Source organism: Dromiciops gliroides, chromosome 2, assembly GCF_019393635.1.
Source record: "Dromiciops gliroides isolate mDroGli1 chromosome 2, mDroGli1.pri, whole genome shotgun sequence".
Lineage (NCBI taxonomy): Eukaryota > Metazoa > Chordata > Mammalia > Microbiotheria > Microbiotheriidae > Dromiciops > Dromiciops gliroides.
Window position 1 is genome coordinate 259258949 of NC_057862.1, and position 19503 is coordinate 259278451.

Below are 19503 nucleotides of genomic sequence, written 5' to 3' on the forward strand. Positions count from 1 at the left end.
ATATTTCCCTTTGTTTTATCTTTCTTTTAGTTTTGCCCAGATTTGAGAGAGGAACATTAAAGTCTGCTACTATTATTGTGTTCTTATCTATGTCTTCTTGTAATCCAGTTCTTTTTCCCTTATTAATTTGGTTGCAGTGGTATTTGGCATATAAGATTAATATTGATACATTAGTTTTCTATGTTTCTTTTCAACATAGTATAATTTCCTTGTTTAATATCTAAATTGAGAATTTTTGTTTTTGCAGACTTTAATGTCCACCCCTCCCATTTTACAGATGAGAAAACTAAGACCCTAAATTATACAAATATTCAGTTGTAGGTCTGGAATTTCAACCCAAGTTCCCTTATTTCAAATCCAGTGGTTTTTCACTATACCACACTGAAGTTCTAAAGCAAATTTTTTTTTTTTAAGTGAGGCAATTGGTGGTAAGTGACTTGCCCAGGGTCACAATAGCTAGTAAGTGTTAAGTGTCTGAGGCCGGATTTGAACTCAGGTACTCCTGACTCCAGGGCTGATGCTTTATCCACTGTGCCACCTAGCTGTCCCTAAAGCAAAATTCCAATCTTCTGATATGTTAAAAAAATTCATCATGACTAAAGTCAGTTATTTACATACAACAAAGGACAACTCACCTTTTAAAAATTTATTCTTTCAGATTTTTTTCTTCTACTGGCCCGAAATAGTTAATAGTCATGGTTCAACATAAATAGGGTGGGGGAGGAAAGGCCAAATGCCCAGAGTTGGTTCCTTTAAAAATGTAGGAAGGTACACCATTAATATGGAATTTATAGAATCTCTTGTGGCCCTTTTTGTCTAATGTTTATTTTAATGATCTTGGGAAGAAATAGACAGGAGTGTGGCTCAAAATCACTTCAAGACATATTTTAACTGACTTGTTATTAGGTTAATCACCAGTGAACCAGTGAGCAAAATTGATTGCTTATTTGAAGAAGAAATCTTTGAACAGTAGAAAAGGAAAACACCCTGTTATATTTGATAACCTTTTTAAAAAATATTTTTAGAAAGGGGTGATGATAAAAAAGAGGAAACATAGCTAGGTTGACACTCTCAGAGTGATTTAAGTGGTTTAAAGCCTGGGTTTAAATCCTGCCTATGACACAATAATTGTGTGACTCTCGACAAGTTATTTTGCTCCCCAGTACCCCAGGGAAATCTTTTTAAGATGGGAAATTGTAGAGCATGTGTCCATTTGTATTTGGGGAAATGGGGGTGGCAGAGAATAAGTCCAAATTTTTTCACTGGGAATTCTTTATACCAATGACACCTCATATCCAGTACAAAAAAAAAAAAGACCATAATTGTGAATTAAATTTTGTTTATTGCTCTGGTGAAATAACCTTAGAAAAAATTGTCCAGTAGGTGTCACTGTCTTCATATGTTATGTTTGCTTCCACAGATTAGCATTTTCATTATTTCTTATAACCAAAAAAGAACTCTTGTGATGAAGATTGTCGTAATATATAGTATATAATCATGATCATCACGAGACCTATAAAACTTTGCATTTATATTTGGTTGAAAGGTTTTTGTTTTTTGCAGGCTTTTTTCCCTCTTAAAATAAAAAAAAAAACGATTAAGGAAAATCAATGGAAAATTGGGGGGGCAGTTTTGTGTCTGAATAATTCATTGGATGTAGTAATTTAGCTCTTGGTAGCTGTGAACAATTAGTTGATGTCCTTATATTAACCACCATTCCTTCCGCAATGGCTTAATGGGAAAAGAAAAACCAGTTATAAGATTTTTTCATTATTCAGACCCTTGGGTAAAATCCAGCCTAAGGCTGAGAGTTATTGTTGCCCTTCAGCTATTCCATAGCCATTGCCAAGGAGTTGGGAAGTTTTATTGCTGTTCCTATTGACCCGGCATCCAGTGTACAAAAACATGTTGCTTATAGCCCTTTGCCCCATTTCCCCACCTCAGCTCCTTCCAAATTAGTTGACTTAAAGACCAAAGTAATTATCTGTCTTCTTTGACTATCACCAAAGCCCATCTTCACTTTTTCATTACGTGTTCACTTTTTTTAATCACATTTATGCTTCTCCATATGCTTCAGAATTTTCCACTGAAATTTTTCCCAGTGCTATGGCTCTCTTTCATCATTTACCTGATTTCTATCTTAAATTTAATTTTCTTTGGCTCTCCTAAGCATTTCTCCTGGATATTTGTAAGTTAAGCTTGTCATAGGCAGGTCCCCTGCTAGTTTAGGTCTGATATAGGATGAAATGAGACCTTAGTAGCTCCTTCAGCAGTTAGCAAAAAGAGGTTTACTTAGCTATAGCATAGAATCAATGAAGATATAGGTAGATGTATCTCTCTTCTTGAGTTTTTCACCTTCTTGCCAGCCACCTTTCTACCTTTGTCTAACCTTTGCCCTGAGTGCCCATTCTCCCTTACCTAGACCTCCATTTAAGGAGGGAGATGCTCATGGTGGTATAGTTGGAATACTTCTTGTTTCTCTTTGACACTTTTCATACCACTAACACTCAGTCACTTCACCTTCTAGGATCATTCCATTCAATCCAAATTTATCACCAATATCAAGACCCTAGTAACTATTATCTACTAACCTCCAAGACACTTTACTTCCTTCCTTAATTAGCTCAATTCCTGCCTTGAAAGAAAGCTTTTCCTGTACTCCAACTTTCAGATCTATTTATCTGTCCCTAGCTTCTTTCTTTTTTCTTTTTCTTTTTTTTTTTTTGCGGGGCAATGGGGGTTAAATGACTTGCCCAGGGTCACACAGCTAGTAAGTGTCAAGTGTCTGAGGCCGGATTTGAACTCAGGTGCTCCTGAATCCAGGGCCAGTGCTCTATCCACTGTGCCACCTAGCTGCCCCCGCCCCGCCAGCTTCTTTCTTGATCTACAGTCTTACCAAATTGGACACTTCCAAGTAGATGTCCCATACATGTTTCAAACTAAACAAGTCCAAACCAGAACTCATCTTTTCTCCCAAAACCTCCTTCTTCCAAACTTCCATATTACTGTTAAGTGTACCATCATGCCCTTAGTCATCTAGGCTTGTAGCCTCACTTTTCACAACCCAGCCCTTTTCTTTCTTTCCAGTGTTTTTACATCTTATCCCTCTAGTACAGTGGCACTGCCCTTCTCCAGACTCTTGTGCCTGGCCATACATCATGCGTTGAATACTCTTGCTTTTACCTGCTGGTTTCTCTGTCTTCCTTAAACTTTTTAGTTTTATAATTTCTGTGATATTTAAAAATTTTCAATTGACCTTTATTTTAATTTTTAATATCTCATCTTTTGTGCTTATTTTAGGTTTGCTTAATTGTTGGCTTTCTAATTTTTAAATACATATTCAGTTTATTCATTTTGTTGATGTATATTTGTAGGAATATGATTTCCCCCCTGAGGATTGCTTTAGCTGTATTCCAGAAATCTTGGCATGATGTTTTTGTCATCATCATTTTTTTTCACGTAATTATTACTTGTTTATATGATGTGTTCTTTGACTCACTAAGTAGTTAGGATTTCATTAAGTCTCCATTTGGGTCTGTGTCTTTTGTTTTGCTTTCTGAACTTTTTATTGTCTGTAAGGAATGTGTTTATTATTTCTGCCTTTTTTACATTTGTTTGCAATATCCCTGTGCCCTGATACATGATTAGTTTTCATACAAGTTCTGTGTGGTGCTGAAATATACATATATTCTTTAGCAGTTCAATTTAGAAAGCAAAATAAATCTTTTTAGCTATAGTTTCTCCAGCAATTCATTTCTTTTCCCTCTTTTGTATATCTTTCAGTCAGACTTATCCCAAACTATTGTATTTCTGTTTATGACTTTTTGTAGTTTGGTTAATTTTTCTTTTATGAATTTAGATGCTAAGACATTTGGAACATATACATTTAATATTGATATTGATTTGTTATTTGTGGTTCCTTTCTGCATAAGTAGTCTCCTTTTTAATCTCTTTTTATGTAGTAAATATTTGTTTTTGCGTTTTCTGATAGCATGATTGCAACTACTGATTTTTAGATTTACTTGATGCATAGTAAATTTTTTTTCAGGCCCTTCATTTTTATTCTGTATATATCTTTCTTTTTTTAGATGTGTTTTTTATAATCAACACATTGTGGGATTTTGTTTTCTTTTTTTTTCTTTTTTTTTTTTTTAGTGAGGCAATTGGGGTTAAGTGACTTGCTCAGGGTCACACAGCTAGTAAGTGTTAAGTGTCTGAGGCCGGACCTGAACTCAGGTACTCCTGACTCCAGGGCCGGTGCTTTATCCACTGCGCCACCTAGCTGCCCCAGGGATTTTGTTTTCTTATCCAATCTGTCACTCTTTTTTGTTTTGTTGGATTATTTAATCTGTTTGTATTTAAAGTTATGACATTTAGGTTTATCTTTTCCTTTGTTTCTATTTTATATTTTCCATGTTATTACCTTGTAGCTTTTGTCCCCTGGCCCCCCATTTTCTTGTATCTCACTTTTAGAAATACCAGTTCTTGCAGGTGATGAGAGTATATTGCCTTGTGGTAGGAATTTTCCTGTGTCTCTCATTATTAACCTCTTCCACAATTTCCTCCCTCCCCCCCCTCCCTCCCCCCGACATTTGCCATGTAGTATCCTTCCTGGGTCTTCATCTTCATACTCTTCTGATTATCAGTTGTCCTCAGGAGCTCTAATACAATTCTCTGCAGATTATGCCCATTTAAGGTCTTTATCTCTCTTTATAGAATATCTCTCTTCCCCCTTAGAAGCATTCATTAGTGATATCCCCTCCCAATCCTGAAACAAGAATTCCCTCCTCTTATTTCTCCTTGTGTCAGTGCTTTCTTTTGCCTTCTTGCCCATTCTCCTGTAGGTTTTCTTTTTCTGGAAAAACTACAGGAATTATTTTGCCCTCATTGTCAACCTTTGATTTGATTAGGATACTTTAAATATGCCCCTCTATCTTCTTCCTCCTTTCTATCCTTTTATATGCTCTCCCATTTTGTAGTTTAGTTGCACAAAAGCATTGGTTAACCTGTGAGTGCAGTGTTGTGAGATTTAGTCCATGATGTCTCAGGCCTATTTCTCTATAATCACTTCTGTTTGACTCCTACTTTCACCTTTGTCTCCTTGTTTACTTTTATTTAAAAAATTTTTTTTTTTTTTTGGCGGGGCAGCAGGGATTAAGTGACTTGCCCAGGGTCACACAGCTAGTAAGTGTCAAGTGTCTGAGGTTGGATTTGAATTCAGGTACTCTATCCACTGCGCCAGCTAGCTGCCCCTTCTTATTTACTTTTAGAAAGAAATCTCTTAATGGTCTCTCTTTTGTTATTTTGTTGTTGTTCTTGGTTACTATATTTGTTTACCCTCCTTGTAGACTCTTTTCCTTGGCACCTTGTTTTCTGTGTTCAGAAACTTTGAGCAATTTTCTTGTATTCTTTCTTTCATTATTATTTTCAATTTAAAAAAATTCATTTCCCTTTGTCTTGCAATGTTTGTTCTTAGATGCCTGGACTCTTACCTGATCTGGAGGTCATGGCACCTTCAGCTTAAATTATTATATTCCCTGTAAGTTTATTTGCTCAAGTTCAAGGTTTTTACTGTGCCTTTTCCTTCTTGAGAGCTTTGGGAATTTCAGTCCTTTACCTTTATTTTCTCCTGTTGTTCATATTATGACTCTGTCCATTTTGGTTGAAGTTTTCCCACATTGGAAGAATTTATGTTTAACTATCCTTAGTCTCTTCTTCCAGTGATTTCTGGGGGGACTAAACTAGCCCTAGTGGATTCTGGGCTTCAGACTTAGTGGAGTACTATTCATTTATACACATGTGTCCTGTCTTACTGAGCTCTTTTGCAGCAGAGTGCTAACATATAACTGTCCTATCCAAAAGAATCTTCTCTATTTTGATTTTTCCCAGCACCAGAAGGAGGGATTCATAGAGTTGTTTTATTTTAAGTATGTGGGTCAGTTTTTTCAGCCATTAGTGCATGTTGAGTGAGTAGATGCTGAATGAGTGAATTAGGGGTTAGGGATTAGCCTTCTTTGCTGTTAGATCATTAATTGTTAACTTGTTAGGGTTCTTAGTGTTTTAAACTGGGGTGAGACAGCAGAATTCCTTTATCTCCTGCAAATAATTCTTATTTTGGAGAAATGTGAGAGGTATGGGATTGGAAAAAATGTCTAGTCTTCCATCTTGTTGGTCAGGTGACCTAGAAGTCAGGTTAATTTTTTTTTTGTTTTTTTGTTTTTTGTGGGCCAATGAGGGTTAAGTGACTTTTCTAGGATCACACAGCTAGTAAGTGTCAGGTGTCTGAGGTTAATTTTCAATTATTTCCTCAATAGTCTTTTATTGAAATAATTTTTGTTATGTTGAAGTTAGTAAAGAAAATATTTAATGCATGCTTTTTGGCATTTATATGAGGTTTTTAATACCCTAATACTTGGTCAGTTTTGTAAAGATGCTTTGCTAGCTAAGAATATGTATATTCCTTTTGATTCTCATTTAGTAATTAGTGAAGATATATCTACATTTTTCTAAAATTGAGGTGATTTTTTTGTTTAATTTTTTGTTTTTTAACTTTTAAAGGGTACATTGAGGTACCCCACTATTATAGTTTAGTTTCTCTTTCTCCTGCTCTCACTCTTCTTTACATTTATTTATTAAAAGGGATGTATCAAACAACAGAAATAACATTTGTCTATAATTCTTTCTACGTTCTGTGTTTTGGTTGAATATATTTCTATCTGATTCAACTTCTTAACTTCCAAGGCTGATCCTGCCTGCATTACCCAATCCTGCAGCAAAGTTAGTATTCGGTTTCCAAAATGCTTGGTCTTTGTCTTTTTTTGGGGCCGTGGGGGTGGAGGTCAACATCTGGACCTATGACTTCATTAATGTAGAAGACACCTTCCTTTTATTTGTTTATATCAGCAATTGGTCTGTAACTGGTAGTATCAAAGACTTGGTTGGATATAATTAGAAGTTAAGTGACTTGCCCATGGGGCTCATTAGCCTTGGCAGGCAACTTGCCTAGGGGAAGAAAACCCTGATTTTAAACCTCTGCTGCCTTGCGGCTATACCCATATATGGGAAAGGCTTCGGGAGTTAACCCCGAGGAAAAATCAGGAGTCCCTTAGGCAGTTGGATGTTGGACATCATATCCCTCCGGCAGCTCCTGCAGTGGCACTGGTACCAAACTGTATTGGCTCTGCCTCTCTTTTGGATCCACCAGTGTCGTGGAGAGGGAAAACCTGCTGCATGGGCAACAGCTTGTTTTCCATATTGATCTGCCCAGGCCAGCGCCCTGGAGAGGACACTCCAGCTACTCCTCATGGGGTAGATACAACACGGGATGCGGCAGTTACCGGTTATAAGTCACTCAGGAGCTGCGGCTCCCGTATTGGACTGCACAGTCACACTGTGGCCTGTGGCTCTTCAAGGCGCTGGTCCATGGTCGTCTGCGACTGGTGGAGGCCTACTACTAAGTGACTTGCCCATGCTCACATCTAGTATCTGTCAGAGCTGAGTTTTGAATCTCCCATCTTCCTTCCCATTCCAACTCTAGCCCTTTTTCTGCAACACCATGATACCCCTCAAGACACCATTAGATTGAACAAATTAACTAATATAATTTCATTTTGTAATTAAATTGAAGATTGGCTGGATTGAAGACAGGTTTATTTGATGATCATTGGTGAAATGATATATGTAAAGTGATTGGTAAACCCTAAAAGGCTTTATGACTGTTTTGAAACTTTAAAGATTTATGCAAGCTATATTTATGAAAATTTATTTTTCAGCAAAGAAAATGAAGGTATTCTTAATGTATTTATTCTCTTGTTAACATGCCTTGTAACTGTCAGCCAAAATATAGCAGTATATTTATTATCTTTATATAGGTAAGATGAACAACAGAGAAGGCAACTTGCCCAAGGATAAATGAATTTAGATTAGAATGTGAAGTGCTTTAAGAATCTATAGTTCTTATTACCTTGGCTCTAACTTGTCTTTATTGATTGATGGAAAGAATTCATCATCATTAGATCTAGATTAATTTGTGGAAAGAATACTGAATCTGAATCCAGAAAACCTGTGTTTAGACCCTGACTTCGCCACTCTTATGACCGTCACTTTGGGCAAGTCATTTCACTTACCTGATCTTCAATTCCTTCTTTTTCAAAATGTGTGTGTGGGATGGGGAGTTTGGGCTACATAACCCCTAAGGTAATTTTTAGCTGTGAATCTGTTAACCATATGCATATTTATCTCTGAAGCTTTTGTTCTATTTTTACTCTTTGGTAATGATGAATTGGCCAACTCAAGATGTACGAGGAGTTTAATAACTTGGCTTCAGCTATTTCTGAATTTTTCTTTGTTTCATTTTTTTTCTACAGATTAATCAGGATAGCAGAATTCCGTTTCCCTAGTTTTTTCAACACTGAAGAAAAGTTGCTTTCAATGAGCAGTAAAATTCATTTATATCTGGAACTTACTTGCAACGATGTACTAAAAAGGTAAGCCCTTATGTGTAGTTCACTTTCATCTCTCAGGTACATCCATCTTATTTCCTCTGATATTTCTACTACCCTGGTGTAGGTAGGCCCTCATTACATCATGCCCAGACTATTGCAATATGTGCTGCTTAGGCTCCTTGCTCCAGGCCTCTCCCGTCCTTTTATACAGCTGCCAGAGTGATCTTCCTAAAGTGCTGATTTGATTGTGTCACATTCTCTACCTTCACTCAGTAAACTCAATTTACTTGGTATCACCTCTAGGATCAACTAGAAAATCCTCTGTTTGGTTTTCAAAGCCCTTTATAACCAGTACTTCCTCCCCCTCTCCTGACATACCCTCCTCCCATCTTTCCATCTTATTCCACCTCACACTCTACCACATACTCAGAAATCCAAAGACACTGGACTTTTTGCTGTTCTTTACACAAGACACTACATTTTGGGGCGGGGGGCAGGTCAATGAGGGTTAAGTGACTTGACCAGGGTTGCACAGCTAGTAAGTGTCAAGTGTCTGAAGCTGCATTTGAACTCAGGTCCTCCTGAATCCAGGGCTGGTGCTTTATCCACTGCGCCACCTAGCTGCCCCTAAGACACTACATTTTTTAGCTCCAGGCATTTTCATTGGCTGTCACTCATACCTGGAGTGTTTTCCCTTCTCATCTCAGCCCCTGGTGTCCTTGGCATCTTTCAAGTACCAGTCAAGTACCTCTACAAGAAGCCTTTCTTTACTTATTCCCTTTTGATGGCATCACTAATCTTTTGATTATTCAGGTTTAAAAGTTTGGAATCATCTTTGACTTTTTGATCACCCCACGCCAACATCCTCCTGCCTCTGCACTGGCCATGGCTGGAGTTTAATCCCTTCTCACCTTTACCTCAGATTTTTCTCTTCCTTCAACAGGCAGACTATTTGTGGGCTTATACCCCAGTCTTAAGTATGTGATTAAATTTTTTAGAGCCAACCATCAGCTCTTAGTGACTTGGCAACCTCACTTAATAAGTCTATCGACATATTCACCTTCCCTTCAATCTTGTACCAACCTAACTTTCCATCAGTTTGCCCCATCCACCTACTCACTGTTTTTTCTCTACCCTCTAATTGTTCATCTTACCTTTCCTACCTAATAATATAATAATAGCTAGCATATCGACAGTGCTTATTAGGTGCCATGCACGGTATGAAGCACTATGCAAATGTCTCATTGATCCTTATAATAACCATGGGAAGTAAGTGCTATTATTATTCCCATTTTACTGTTCAGGAAACGGAAGCAAACAGAAGTGAAATGATTTGCCCAAGGTCACATGGCTAGCAAGTATCTGAGGCAGGATTTGAACTCGGTTTTTCCTGACTACAGGCCCATGCCTCTAGCCACCCACCTTAACATAATTTGTTTAGAACTTCCCCAACTAATGGCAGTTTATTTGTCTACTTTGTTTCAAATTCCAGTTCCAACTAGGTGACATAGTGGATAGACATGGAGTCAGGAAGACTTTAATTCCAATCTGTCTTTTGACACTTATTCCTTATATGACTTTGGGCAAGAAGCAGTGAACTGCCCTGTGCTTCCTTCTCTGTACTAATGGGACACCCCTCTTATCTACAGTAATGGAATACCCCATTCCCCGGGTTGTTGTAAGATAATATGTGTAAAGCACTTAGCAAACCTATAAAAAAAAAAGTACTATTTAAATGCTAGCTAGTCTTCTTGGCTAACCCAAATAGCATCACCTTATGGAATTTGGGACCTTTCTGGGTACTGCTTTTCATTGAAATCATTTATTTATGTCGATTTTCTAAGAGGGAATGCTTTTTTTCTCTCAAATCCCATTTCTCCATGAAGGTCTACTTGTGGTGTTTATCATGCCACTCAGCCCTTGCTTATTATATTCTGATGCGTTTTTGTCCTATTCGTTCCAGGCAGTCAATCAACACACATTTATTAAATGATTACTTTTCATTACTACTGTGCTAGGTTATAGACATACAATTCTCCCTTTTCACATCTACCCTCCCCCAGACAAAAAACCAACAGAATCTCTCCTCTTAAGGAGTTTGTTTTTCTTCTCAATTAGATCATAAGTTCCTTTAGGGAAGGGACCTTATTTTACTTCTCTCACTTTTTTGAGCCCAGTGTTGGGCTTACCCTTTGCTTTATTGGATCTAGATGTATGTAATCTCTTCGATTTGGATAATTCTGCCATTTTGGTAATCCACCTGTCTGACCATCCTGCCTTGTGTAACTGTTGTTCATGTTCTCTCATAAATTCTCTCTTGGGGTCTATTTACTATTATTGGGGCTTTCTCTAGATCTCTTCACAGTGATTGTTCTTTAGTTTTCTATCTTTCTCTTTTTATTTTATTTTATTTTATTTTGTAAGACATATATATTTATGTGTGTATATATAGATATATGCATGCTGTACCCTTCCCAACACAGCCCTCCCCCACCTTTTTTTTCAGGTTAAAAATCTTTCTCTTTTTAAATTGTTTTTATTGGTATCTTTTATTTTTACACTGCCTACATTTATACCTCCTCTTCTACTCCCTGATCCATTCCCTTATAATATAGAATTTAAAGGAAAAAAGAAAAGGAAGAAGTAGAGGGAAAAAAATCAGTAAAATCTAATATCACACACCAAAAAAAATCTGACATTATATGCAATATTCCACACCTGTGGACCCTTTACCCACCTCAAGGACTTATGGTAGATGTTTTCTCCAGCCTCTAATACTTTTGCAAGTCATTTTTAATTGTTTTGCATTTGTTGTTTTTTCCATTTTAATTGTTATAGTCATTATATATATATATATATATATATATATATATATATATATATATATATATATATATACTTTTTTGTTTGTTTGTTTTGTTTTGTTTTGTGAGGCAATTGGGGTTAAGTGATTTGCCCAGGGTCACACAGCTAGTAAGTGTTAAGTGTCGGAGGCCAGATTTGAACTCAGGTCCTCCTGACTCCAGGGCTGGTGCTCTATCCACTGTACCACCTAGCTGCCCCCATTATGTATATTGTTTTTCTGGATCTGTTTACTTCTTTCTGTATCAGTTAATATTGTTTTTCCATACTTCTCTGTATTTGTCATGTTTGTTGCTTCTTACAGCACAGTAATATTCTGTTACATTCACATACCACAGTGTGTTTAGCCATTCCTCAGATAATGGGGTTTCTATTTTGTTTCTTGTTCTTTATTACCATGAAAAGTGCTATTATAAATATTTTAGTGTTTATGGAGCCATTCTTTTTGTCACTTACCTTCTTGGGGGTATATGCCTGGCATTGGAATATCTGGGTCAAAGATATTTTAGATCTTTTATTTGAATAATGCCAAATTACTTTCCAGAATTGTTGGGTCCAATTCATAATTGTACCAATAATGCATTAGTATTTTTGTTTTTCCATAACACTTCCAGCACTGACTAGTCCCATCGTTTGTCATCTTTTCCAATTTGTTGAGTGTGACCTGAAACTTCAGGGTTTAAATAAATAGATCTTTATTGATATCTTTTTATATGAGTGAGACTTCCTTCTATGTCCTGTTACCTCCCCCGCTTAGAGAGCCACCCCTTAAGAAAATTTAAAAAGGAAGTGAAATTTTTAAAAAGCAAAACTAATCAATACTTTGAGAAAATCTGACACTCTTTCACACCTGTAGACCTTCCATTTCTGCAAGAGTGCTCATACCTCTTTGGGCCAAGCTTTTTCTTTATAATTAGCTAATATTCATTTTCAGTTGTTTTGTGATCATTATTCTTTCCATTTCCATTCTTGTTTTGGTCTCTCTTTATGACCAGCCTACCTCATTTTTGAGTCATTTGTCTTGGTGATAATATAATTTTTGCCATGTGTCTATTTAATTTTTTGTTGATTTGTTTATCCTTGCCCTTTCCTTTACTGTTTTTTGGGTGATTTGCAACATTAATTCTTCTGAGTCTTTAGTATTCATAGACTAGCAGCTAAACACCGTCATTGACACAGTCATTTAATAAATGGTTGATTATGACTAAGGATCTCAAGGCCCTTTCCTTTAACAGCATGGTCAGATCTTGTCAGATAAGGCTTGTAAACTGTTTATAAGTGAGAGGACTTGTACCTGAGTACCTTGCATTTATCTGTACTCATTCAATAGTATTTGTTGAATATGGATGAGTCTGAGTCTTGGGAATATAACTTAGAATTCTTGTTTCCTCATTGCTTTTATTGTATATCTGCTATACCGTACTTTCTAATGGTGATGAAAGTATTGACATGAAAACTGAACAAAAATTTAAGTGAGTGAAATATCTTTGATTTAACTAAAAACACTATAGTGTTATCTACCTTGTTGCTTTGGGTATAGGAAAGCCAAAGAATGAAGCTGTCTGGAAACTTGAGCAGTCTGGTTCAGTGAGGGACATAAAATAAGCAATCTGCTGTGATGCTGGGGGGAAAATGTATGTTTTGAGTACCTCCAGTATGGGGAAGGACAAAATGAGTTTTCTAAAAAAAAATTCAGTTCTTAGCATTTTTAATGACCTGCTGACATTTCTTCCATATAGTTAATGTCTTAAAATATTTATTCTTTTACAGGATTGAGTCTTTGGAGGAAGAAATTATCTCCAAGGGAGTTAAACTTTTGATTATTGATTCTGTTGCTTCTGTGGTCAGAAAGGAGTTTGATACACAACTTCAAGGCAATATGAGAGAGAGAAGCAATTTTTTGGCAAGAGAAGCATCATTATTGAAGTATTTGGCTGAGGAATTTTCAATAATAGTAAGTTTTTCTTTCTTTTTTTATATAAAGCTCTCTGACATCTAGTATCAAGTCATAAAATCATAGAAGGAGGAAAACGAAAACCAGATGGCTGTTTTATTTTTAAACAGGCCATGCAGTCTAGTTGCTGTTAGCAAATACCATCATTGTGCTACTTGTTTTGTTTTAATTTCTGTTTTCAGATTCAGCTTGGGCCGGACTTCAGAGCTGTTTTAAAATGTTGCTTCAGTCACTGTTCCTGTTCAGTTTGTGGGCACATTTCATATTTCTTTGCATCCTTTTGTCACATTTGTGCAATTGACCTGGATGGAATTACCCAGACAGAGTCCCAGCTCTAGTCCCAGTTATTGTTCCTTTGTGGTAGCGTTTTCAAGTTATTTATACTCATGTTGATATCTGTTAGAATTCGGGCTTTAGATTCTTGAGTTAGAATTAAAATTATCTATAAAGAGACTCTTAAGGACTGATGTTGGTATATATCTCATTTCCTGAAATTGTGTTGACAGCTGGGGATTTAGGTTTACAAATATGAGAGATAAGGCTTTTGTGGTGTGTAGGTTCTAAGGCATCATCTTGCATTTGGTTAGACCCTTTTGAACTTGGAACACAAAATTCTGGAAACCATCAAATGACTTTAGATGGTGCTTGAATTCAGGGTTGGGATTTTTTCCATTAAGAGTATGAGTTTTCCATTTTTAGAAGGGTTTTACTAAAAATAATGGGTTAAAAGGAGATAAACTCTAATTACTTATTGACTTAAATTCTGGTCTAAGAATGATTTCTAATAGGAAGAGGATTCATCATATCCCAATTTGAGTTTTCAGATAATATGCTCTTGATTCCTCCCAAAACCTTATTTATCCTGTTGATGTCACAATAAAATGGAAAAAAAATAGTAAGGCAATTTATGAGCATGAAGCATAAACACGTATGTTTGTTTACATAGAACAAATCAATTAAGTATTTATTAAACACCTACTATGTGACGTGAACATATATCCTGGGATAATATACAGTGATGTCTAAAAAGTTCGAGAGACATAATTTCTGGATCATCAGTGGATAATTAATAAAAGGCTTCAGTGGCACTCTCAAATGCCAAAGACACCGCCCTCCCCCCAACCCTTGGAACAGTGGATCTTCCTGAGGGAGGCAGTCCATTCTCATTGATTGACAGTGAGGATAAATATTATAATGAGAGTTGGGCTTATTTTAATGAGGGGCTGGGGGACTTACTTTGATTACTCAGTCTAGGACATAGAGACTTAACTCTTATCCAGACTACCCTGCCTAGGGCAATCTACACAAAAGGAGGTTCACCTCAGACCTGGTTGACTAAAACACAATGGGCTGGATTTCACCTTAAATTAATTTTTTTTTAAGGTTTTCTAGTTGGGTGGGGTCTCCCCACATACCCTAGGGATTTGGGCAATTTTATCCATTAACAATGTACTTTAGAGACTCAACAACCTACAGGTTTATGAAAAAAAAATCCTGGTCCTAATTCAATAATTGATTGCTAATATGAAAGAAAGAATCTTTTATCTCAATACAAATAATGAAAAAATTTCTACTTGCAATGAGTTCACATTTTAATGGGAAAGACAGCAAGTGCATATAGAAATACATGCAGCATAAATATGAAATTATTTACAGCATAAATATAAAGTGAATTAACACAAATATATAGAAAGTAGTTGATTACAAGCTAATGTGGGAGGACAGACATTAAGTAGTTGGAGAGGGGGAATCAGAAAAGGCTTCATGCAGAGATGGTACTTGAGCTTCACCTTAAGGAAAGAGAGGAGTTTTATGTGTTGGAATTAAAGAGAGAGTGTATTCTAGGTATGGGGGATGGCTAATGCCAAGTCATGGCAACTATGAGAAGAACAGAGAGAAGGCTGGTTTGTTTGGAGTGCAGAATATGCAAGGGGCAATAATGTCCTTTGAGGCTGGAAATATAAGCTGGAGGCAGGTTGTTAAGGGCTTTAAAAATTAAATAGGGGGATTTATATTTTATCCTAGAGGCAACAGGGTTACAGAAGTTTCTTGAGTAGGGAAGTCACATGTCATAGGATGAACTGGAGTGATGAGGCAGGGAGACAAATTAGAAGAAATAACCATGGACCCTGTAAGACCTACAGGAAACACATACATGTTACACTAACTCCCATCTAAATCTCTTCGCCAAAGGTAGAGTATTCAAGGCTACCCCACAGCAATGCTGGGGAATGGGAGGGGGTACCTTCTGAAGCTGAGATTCTACAGGCTTCTTTAAACTTTTCCTGGAAGTCCCTCCACATGAAGAAGAGTTGAGATGATTTTAGCCATTTTAATTGAGAAAACTCTTATGTCTGTATTATTTTAATTCATTCCCATAATTTTTGTTTCCTCAACCTCTTTATAAACAATGGATCTTTTTTTTTTAAACAAAAATTTCCTTTCTGTTTACAGAATAGGAAGCAAACACAGTGGGTTGGTAGTTGCAAATTTTTGATTTAATCATGATTATGTGATTTTGAAAAAGATGCTATAGTAGTAGCTCCTTTTTAATGGGATCAGTGTCTTAAATATTTCTTACTTTCCTAAGGACTTTTAAGATGTTACAACATCCTACTTCCTGAAACAGGAGGATAAATTCAAAATATAATTCATGCTTCTATTTTTTAGTGTACTGGACACATGAGCAAAATAGGGAAAATATTGGGAAAATAGGGAAAAAATGTTTGCTCACCATTATTATATCTTTCATTTCTTGCCTCATATTACTGGTTATTATGTATATTTACCTTTTCTGCACTCCTCTATTGCACTTTTTTTGAGGTCAGGGAACATTTTTTGCTTACTTGTATTTTCATAATGCCTTGTACTGAGTTGACACTCAAAGATTTGTTTAAAAAAAGCTTTCCTATGTCTGTGTTCATATTTGTACAACTTTCTTTATTATTAAAAACATTTTAGACTTTGGGGTTCATGTATGACATTTTGTTTGGACAATCCTGTTCAACAGTACTTTTGATGGGTGTTCTTGGGAGAAAGATTTAAGTTTTCAAGAAAGCAACAATATCTTATAAGGGATAAGGGGGTATGATTTTGGTTTATTTACCTTGGTGATGAGAGTTGTGTACTTATATAAATCTTGCTTTTTAAGAGTATTTGGTGCATTAAAAATAAAATTTAAAAGTCTCAGTCAATCAGTAAGGATTTATTAAACATCTGCAAAGTGTCAGGTATTATGCTTGTTACTGGAGATACAAAGAGAAAAGTGAAATATGCTCTGACCTCTAAGAGTTTACATTCTACATATTAGATGCCAAGGGTAATTGTGAAGCAAAAATGACTATGAATCATTGGATTAGAATCATACTTTCAAGGAGACTGAGTGGTTTTGTGCCTTGAACCCAAGATGAGAGCAAGGACATCACATTTCTAGTTAGATTTCTATTATCATTTTGCTGTGTGACCTTAATGAAGTTACTTTATCTCCTTTTCTACATTTAGGAAACTTTAGACATCAGATTTAATGTTCATTAGTCCTTTGCAGGGGTTTCTGATGATTTTCTCTCTCCAAAACATTTAAAATTAAAAGAAAAACCTGACACTTTTAAAGTTAGCTTTTGGTACTCCTAAAAGAAAAATTCTGTAAAGGCACAAAGACGTTATTATTGGTTTTTTTGTTTTGTTGTCGTTCTGAATATGAGAGAGTTTAAAAAACTTTGACCACAGTTCATACTACATTTCAAAGAAATGAAGGCAATCTTATGGATATGTGTTTATATGTGTATGTCTGTGTATATGTACATACCATATTTTAAATTTCGTCTTGATACTTATAAGAGACAAACACTATTTAGACATACTGTGAATACATTTTGTGATGCCACTTGTTACAGTCTAGGAGATTTAGGAGACATGGGGAAGGGGTTTAAGGTTATAGGGAGACTGATAAGTGGCAGAAAAGCAAACAATCCTAATACTTAGTATAGGAAAAATGGGAAAAACCATGATGAAATCAGGGATTCAGAAGAAGGCTCATGGCATGGGACACAGATAAATTCATCACAGAAGCATAAGTGAGGAGTCTTCATAACCCTCTCCCTTTTATTTTTGGCCTTATTACTGACAGTGTTTTAAGGGAGCCTATCATTTTCTGTTCTCCTCCTGATACAGTATGATGAAATTTGATTGGAGACAAATGGGAAAAATAGTACTGAGCTGTTTGTCAACGTCCTGAACTAGCAAAAAATATTTAAATCTCCATACCAAGTCAGATCTGTTGGCCACTGGGTCAGAGTCTAGAAACTATTGTTGTTAGTGTTGATATTACTAATGGGAGACATTACTATTCCCTTTCCTTCATCATCAGTTCACTTTGGTTACCATTTTCTGGTTTGATTTTTGCCTTATTCCTTTTACTCATACCTACTCCTGAGTAAGTGACACCCAGAATTAGGCATGGTTATAAATGTTATAAAGTTCTATTAGTGATTTGGTGAGCTATACAAGTAAGTGGTAGGGACCTTTTGAACTATTTGTGTCATACCAGTGGTAAGGTTGGCCTTCTTCTTTTTTTTTTTTGGTGGGGCAGTGAGGGTTAAGTGACTTGCCCAGGGCCACACAGCTAGTAAGTGTCAAGTGTCTGAGGCCAGATTTTGTTAAGGGCTAAAATTCTAGCTAAACTGTCTAAAATATCTAATGAGTGGTCGCCAATAAATTATAAGCTTTAGCAAGAGTTAGGCTTTTATTAAGGAGAATGAGAATTTGGTAAAGAGAGAAGAAAAGGCCTACATTCATCTATCTATTAAAGGGAGAGCACATTTCTAGCTCCCTTCTCTGCCGGGAGTCCTCTGGAAAGAGCCCCAGTCAAAGCGCCAGGCTCCTCCCTTCTTCCTCCCACAAACAGACGTCATTTCCTGATGCCAAAGAAAAGACTCCTGGTCTTGCCCTCAAAGACTTTCACTTCATGGCGGAGCTTTTCTACAGTAAATCTCCAGCAGGTGGTGTCATTCCAATCATTACAATTTGAACTCAGGACCTCCTGAATCCAGGGCTGGTGCTCTATCCACTGTACCACCTAGCTGCCCCTAGACATTCATTTTGAAAAATTTTTGAGTTCCAGATTTTCTCCCTCCATATTTTACCTCCCTCTTCCCTGAGATGGTCAGCAATTTGGTATAGGTAATAAATGTGCAATTGTGCAAAACATATTTCCATAGTAAGGGCAGCTAGGTAGCACAGTGGATAGAGCATGGGCCCTGAAGTCGGGAGGACCTGAATTCAAATCTCACCTCGGACACTTACTAGCTATGTGACCCTGGGCAATTCATTTATCCACAATTACCTCAAACATCTGGGGCCATCTCCAATCATTCTGATTTATATCTTGCCACTGGACCCAGATGCCTTTGGATCTGGTGATCTTGCACAGCTCTCCCTTACTTAAATCCAATTCACGGCAGGTCATCACATCATCCTGATGTTCTCTTTAAGAACGAAGGACAAACAACAATTTCCACAGACCAAAAGAAAAAAAAACATGAAAAAACGAAGAAAGTAAAAAAAAAATACTGCATTCAGATTCTGTCACTTCTTTTTCTGGATGTGGATAACATTTTTCATCATGAATCCTTTGGAATTATCTTGTATCATATTGCTGAGAATAGCTAAGTCATTTACTATTTATCATCATACAATATTGCTGTTACTGTGCAATGTTCTCCTGGTTCTGTTCACTTCACTTTGCTTCAGTTTATATAAGTCTTTCCAGCACAGACCCACTTATCAATGAAAATACAATGTCTACCCATAAGAGAATGAGTTCTCTCCCATAATTGAATTGTTCCGATAATTGAAGCTTATGCTTTTAAACATTAAACATTTTTTAAAAAAATGATGGAAATCTATCTAAAATGTATGCCTTACCCAATTTCTCCCCCATTTCCTACTTCTCTGTTTTTAATCTGTTGTAAATCAAAGGGGAAAGGAGACAATTAGATTGGTTAAATCAATGAGCTTCATTTTATAAAGGACTCCCTTGGTTTTAAGTTTTGAAATGCCTCATTTCCTTTCAGTCTTTCTGATGACATGGGAGTTCATTTGGATAATTGAGGCTGCTATAAATCTGACTCTTCAGTAAGGACTTAAATGTAAAATGAATTAACATGCAAGTTGTAACATAGCCTCAGAATTAATCGGGAAGGTCTTCTAATTGAGTTGTGACAAGCAAAAGGTTCCTTTTGAGTT

General features: G+C 36.4%; 1 protein-coding gene across 1 annotated transcript in view; it reads left to right on the forward strand.

The window, feature by feature from the left end:
* The window catches only part of RAD51B (RAD51 paralog B), an 885837-nt gene that overhangs the window by 33225 nt on the left and 833109 nt on the right, over window positions 1–19503 (forward strand). The window contains exons 6-7 of the mRNA XM_043986876.1: window positions 8367–8486; window positions 13077–13260. Of these exons, the coding sequence (XP_043842811.1) occupies window positions 8367–8486; window positions 13077–13260 (304 nt within the window). The remainder of the gene's footprint in view (window positions 1–8366; window positions 8487–13076; window positions 13261–19503) is intronic.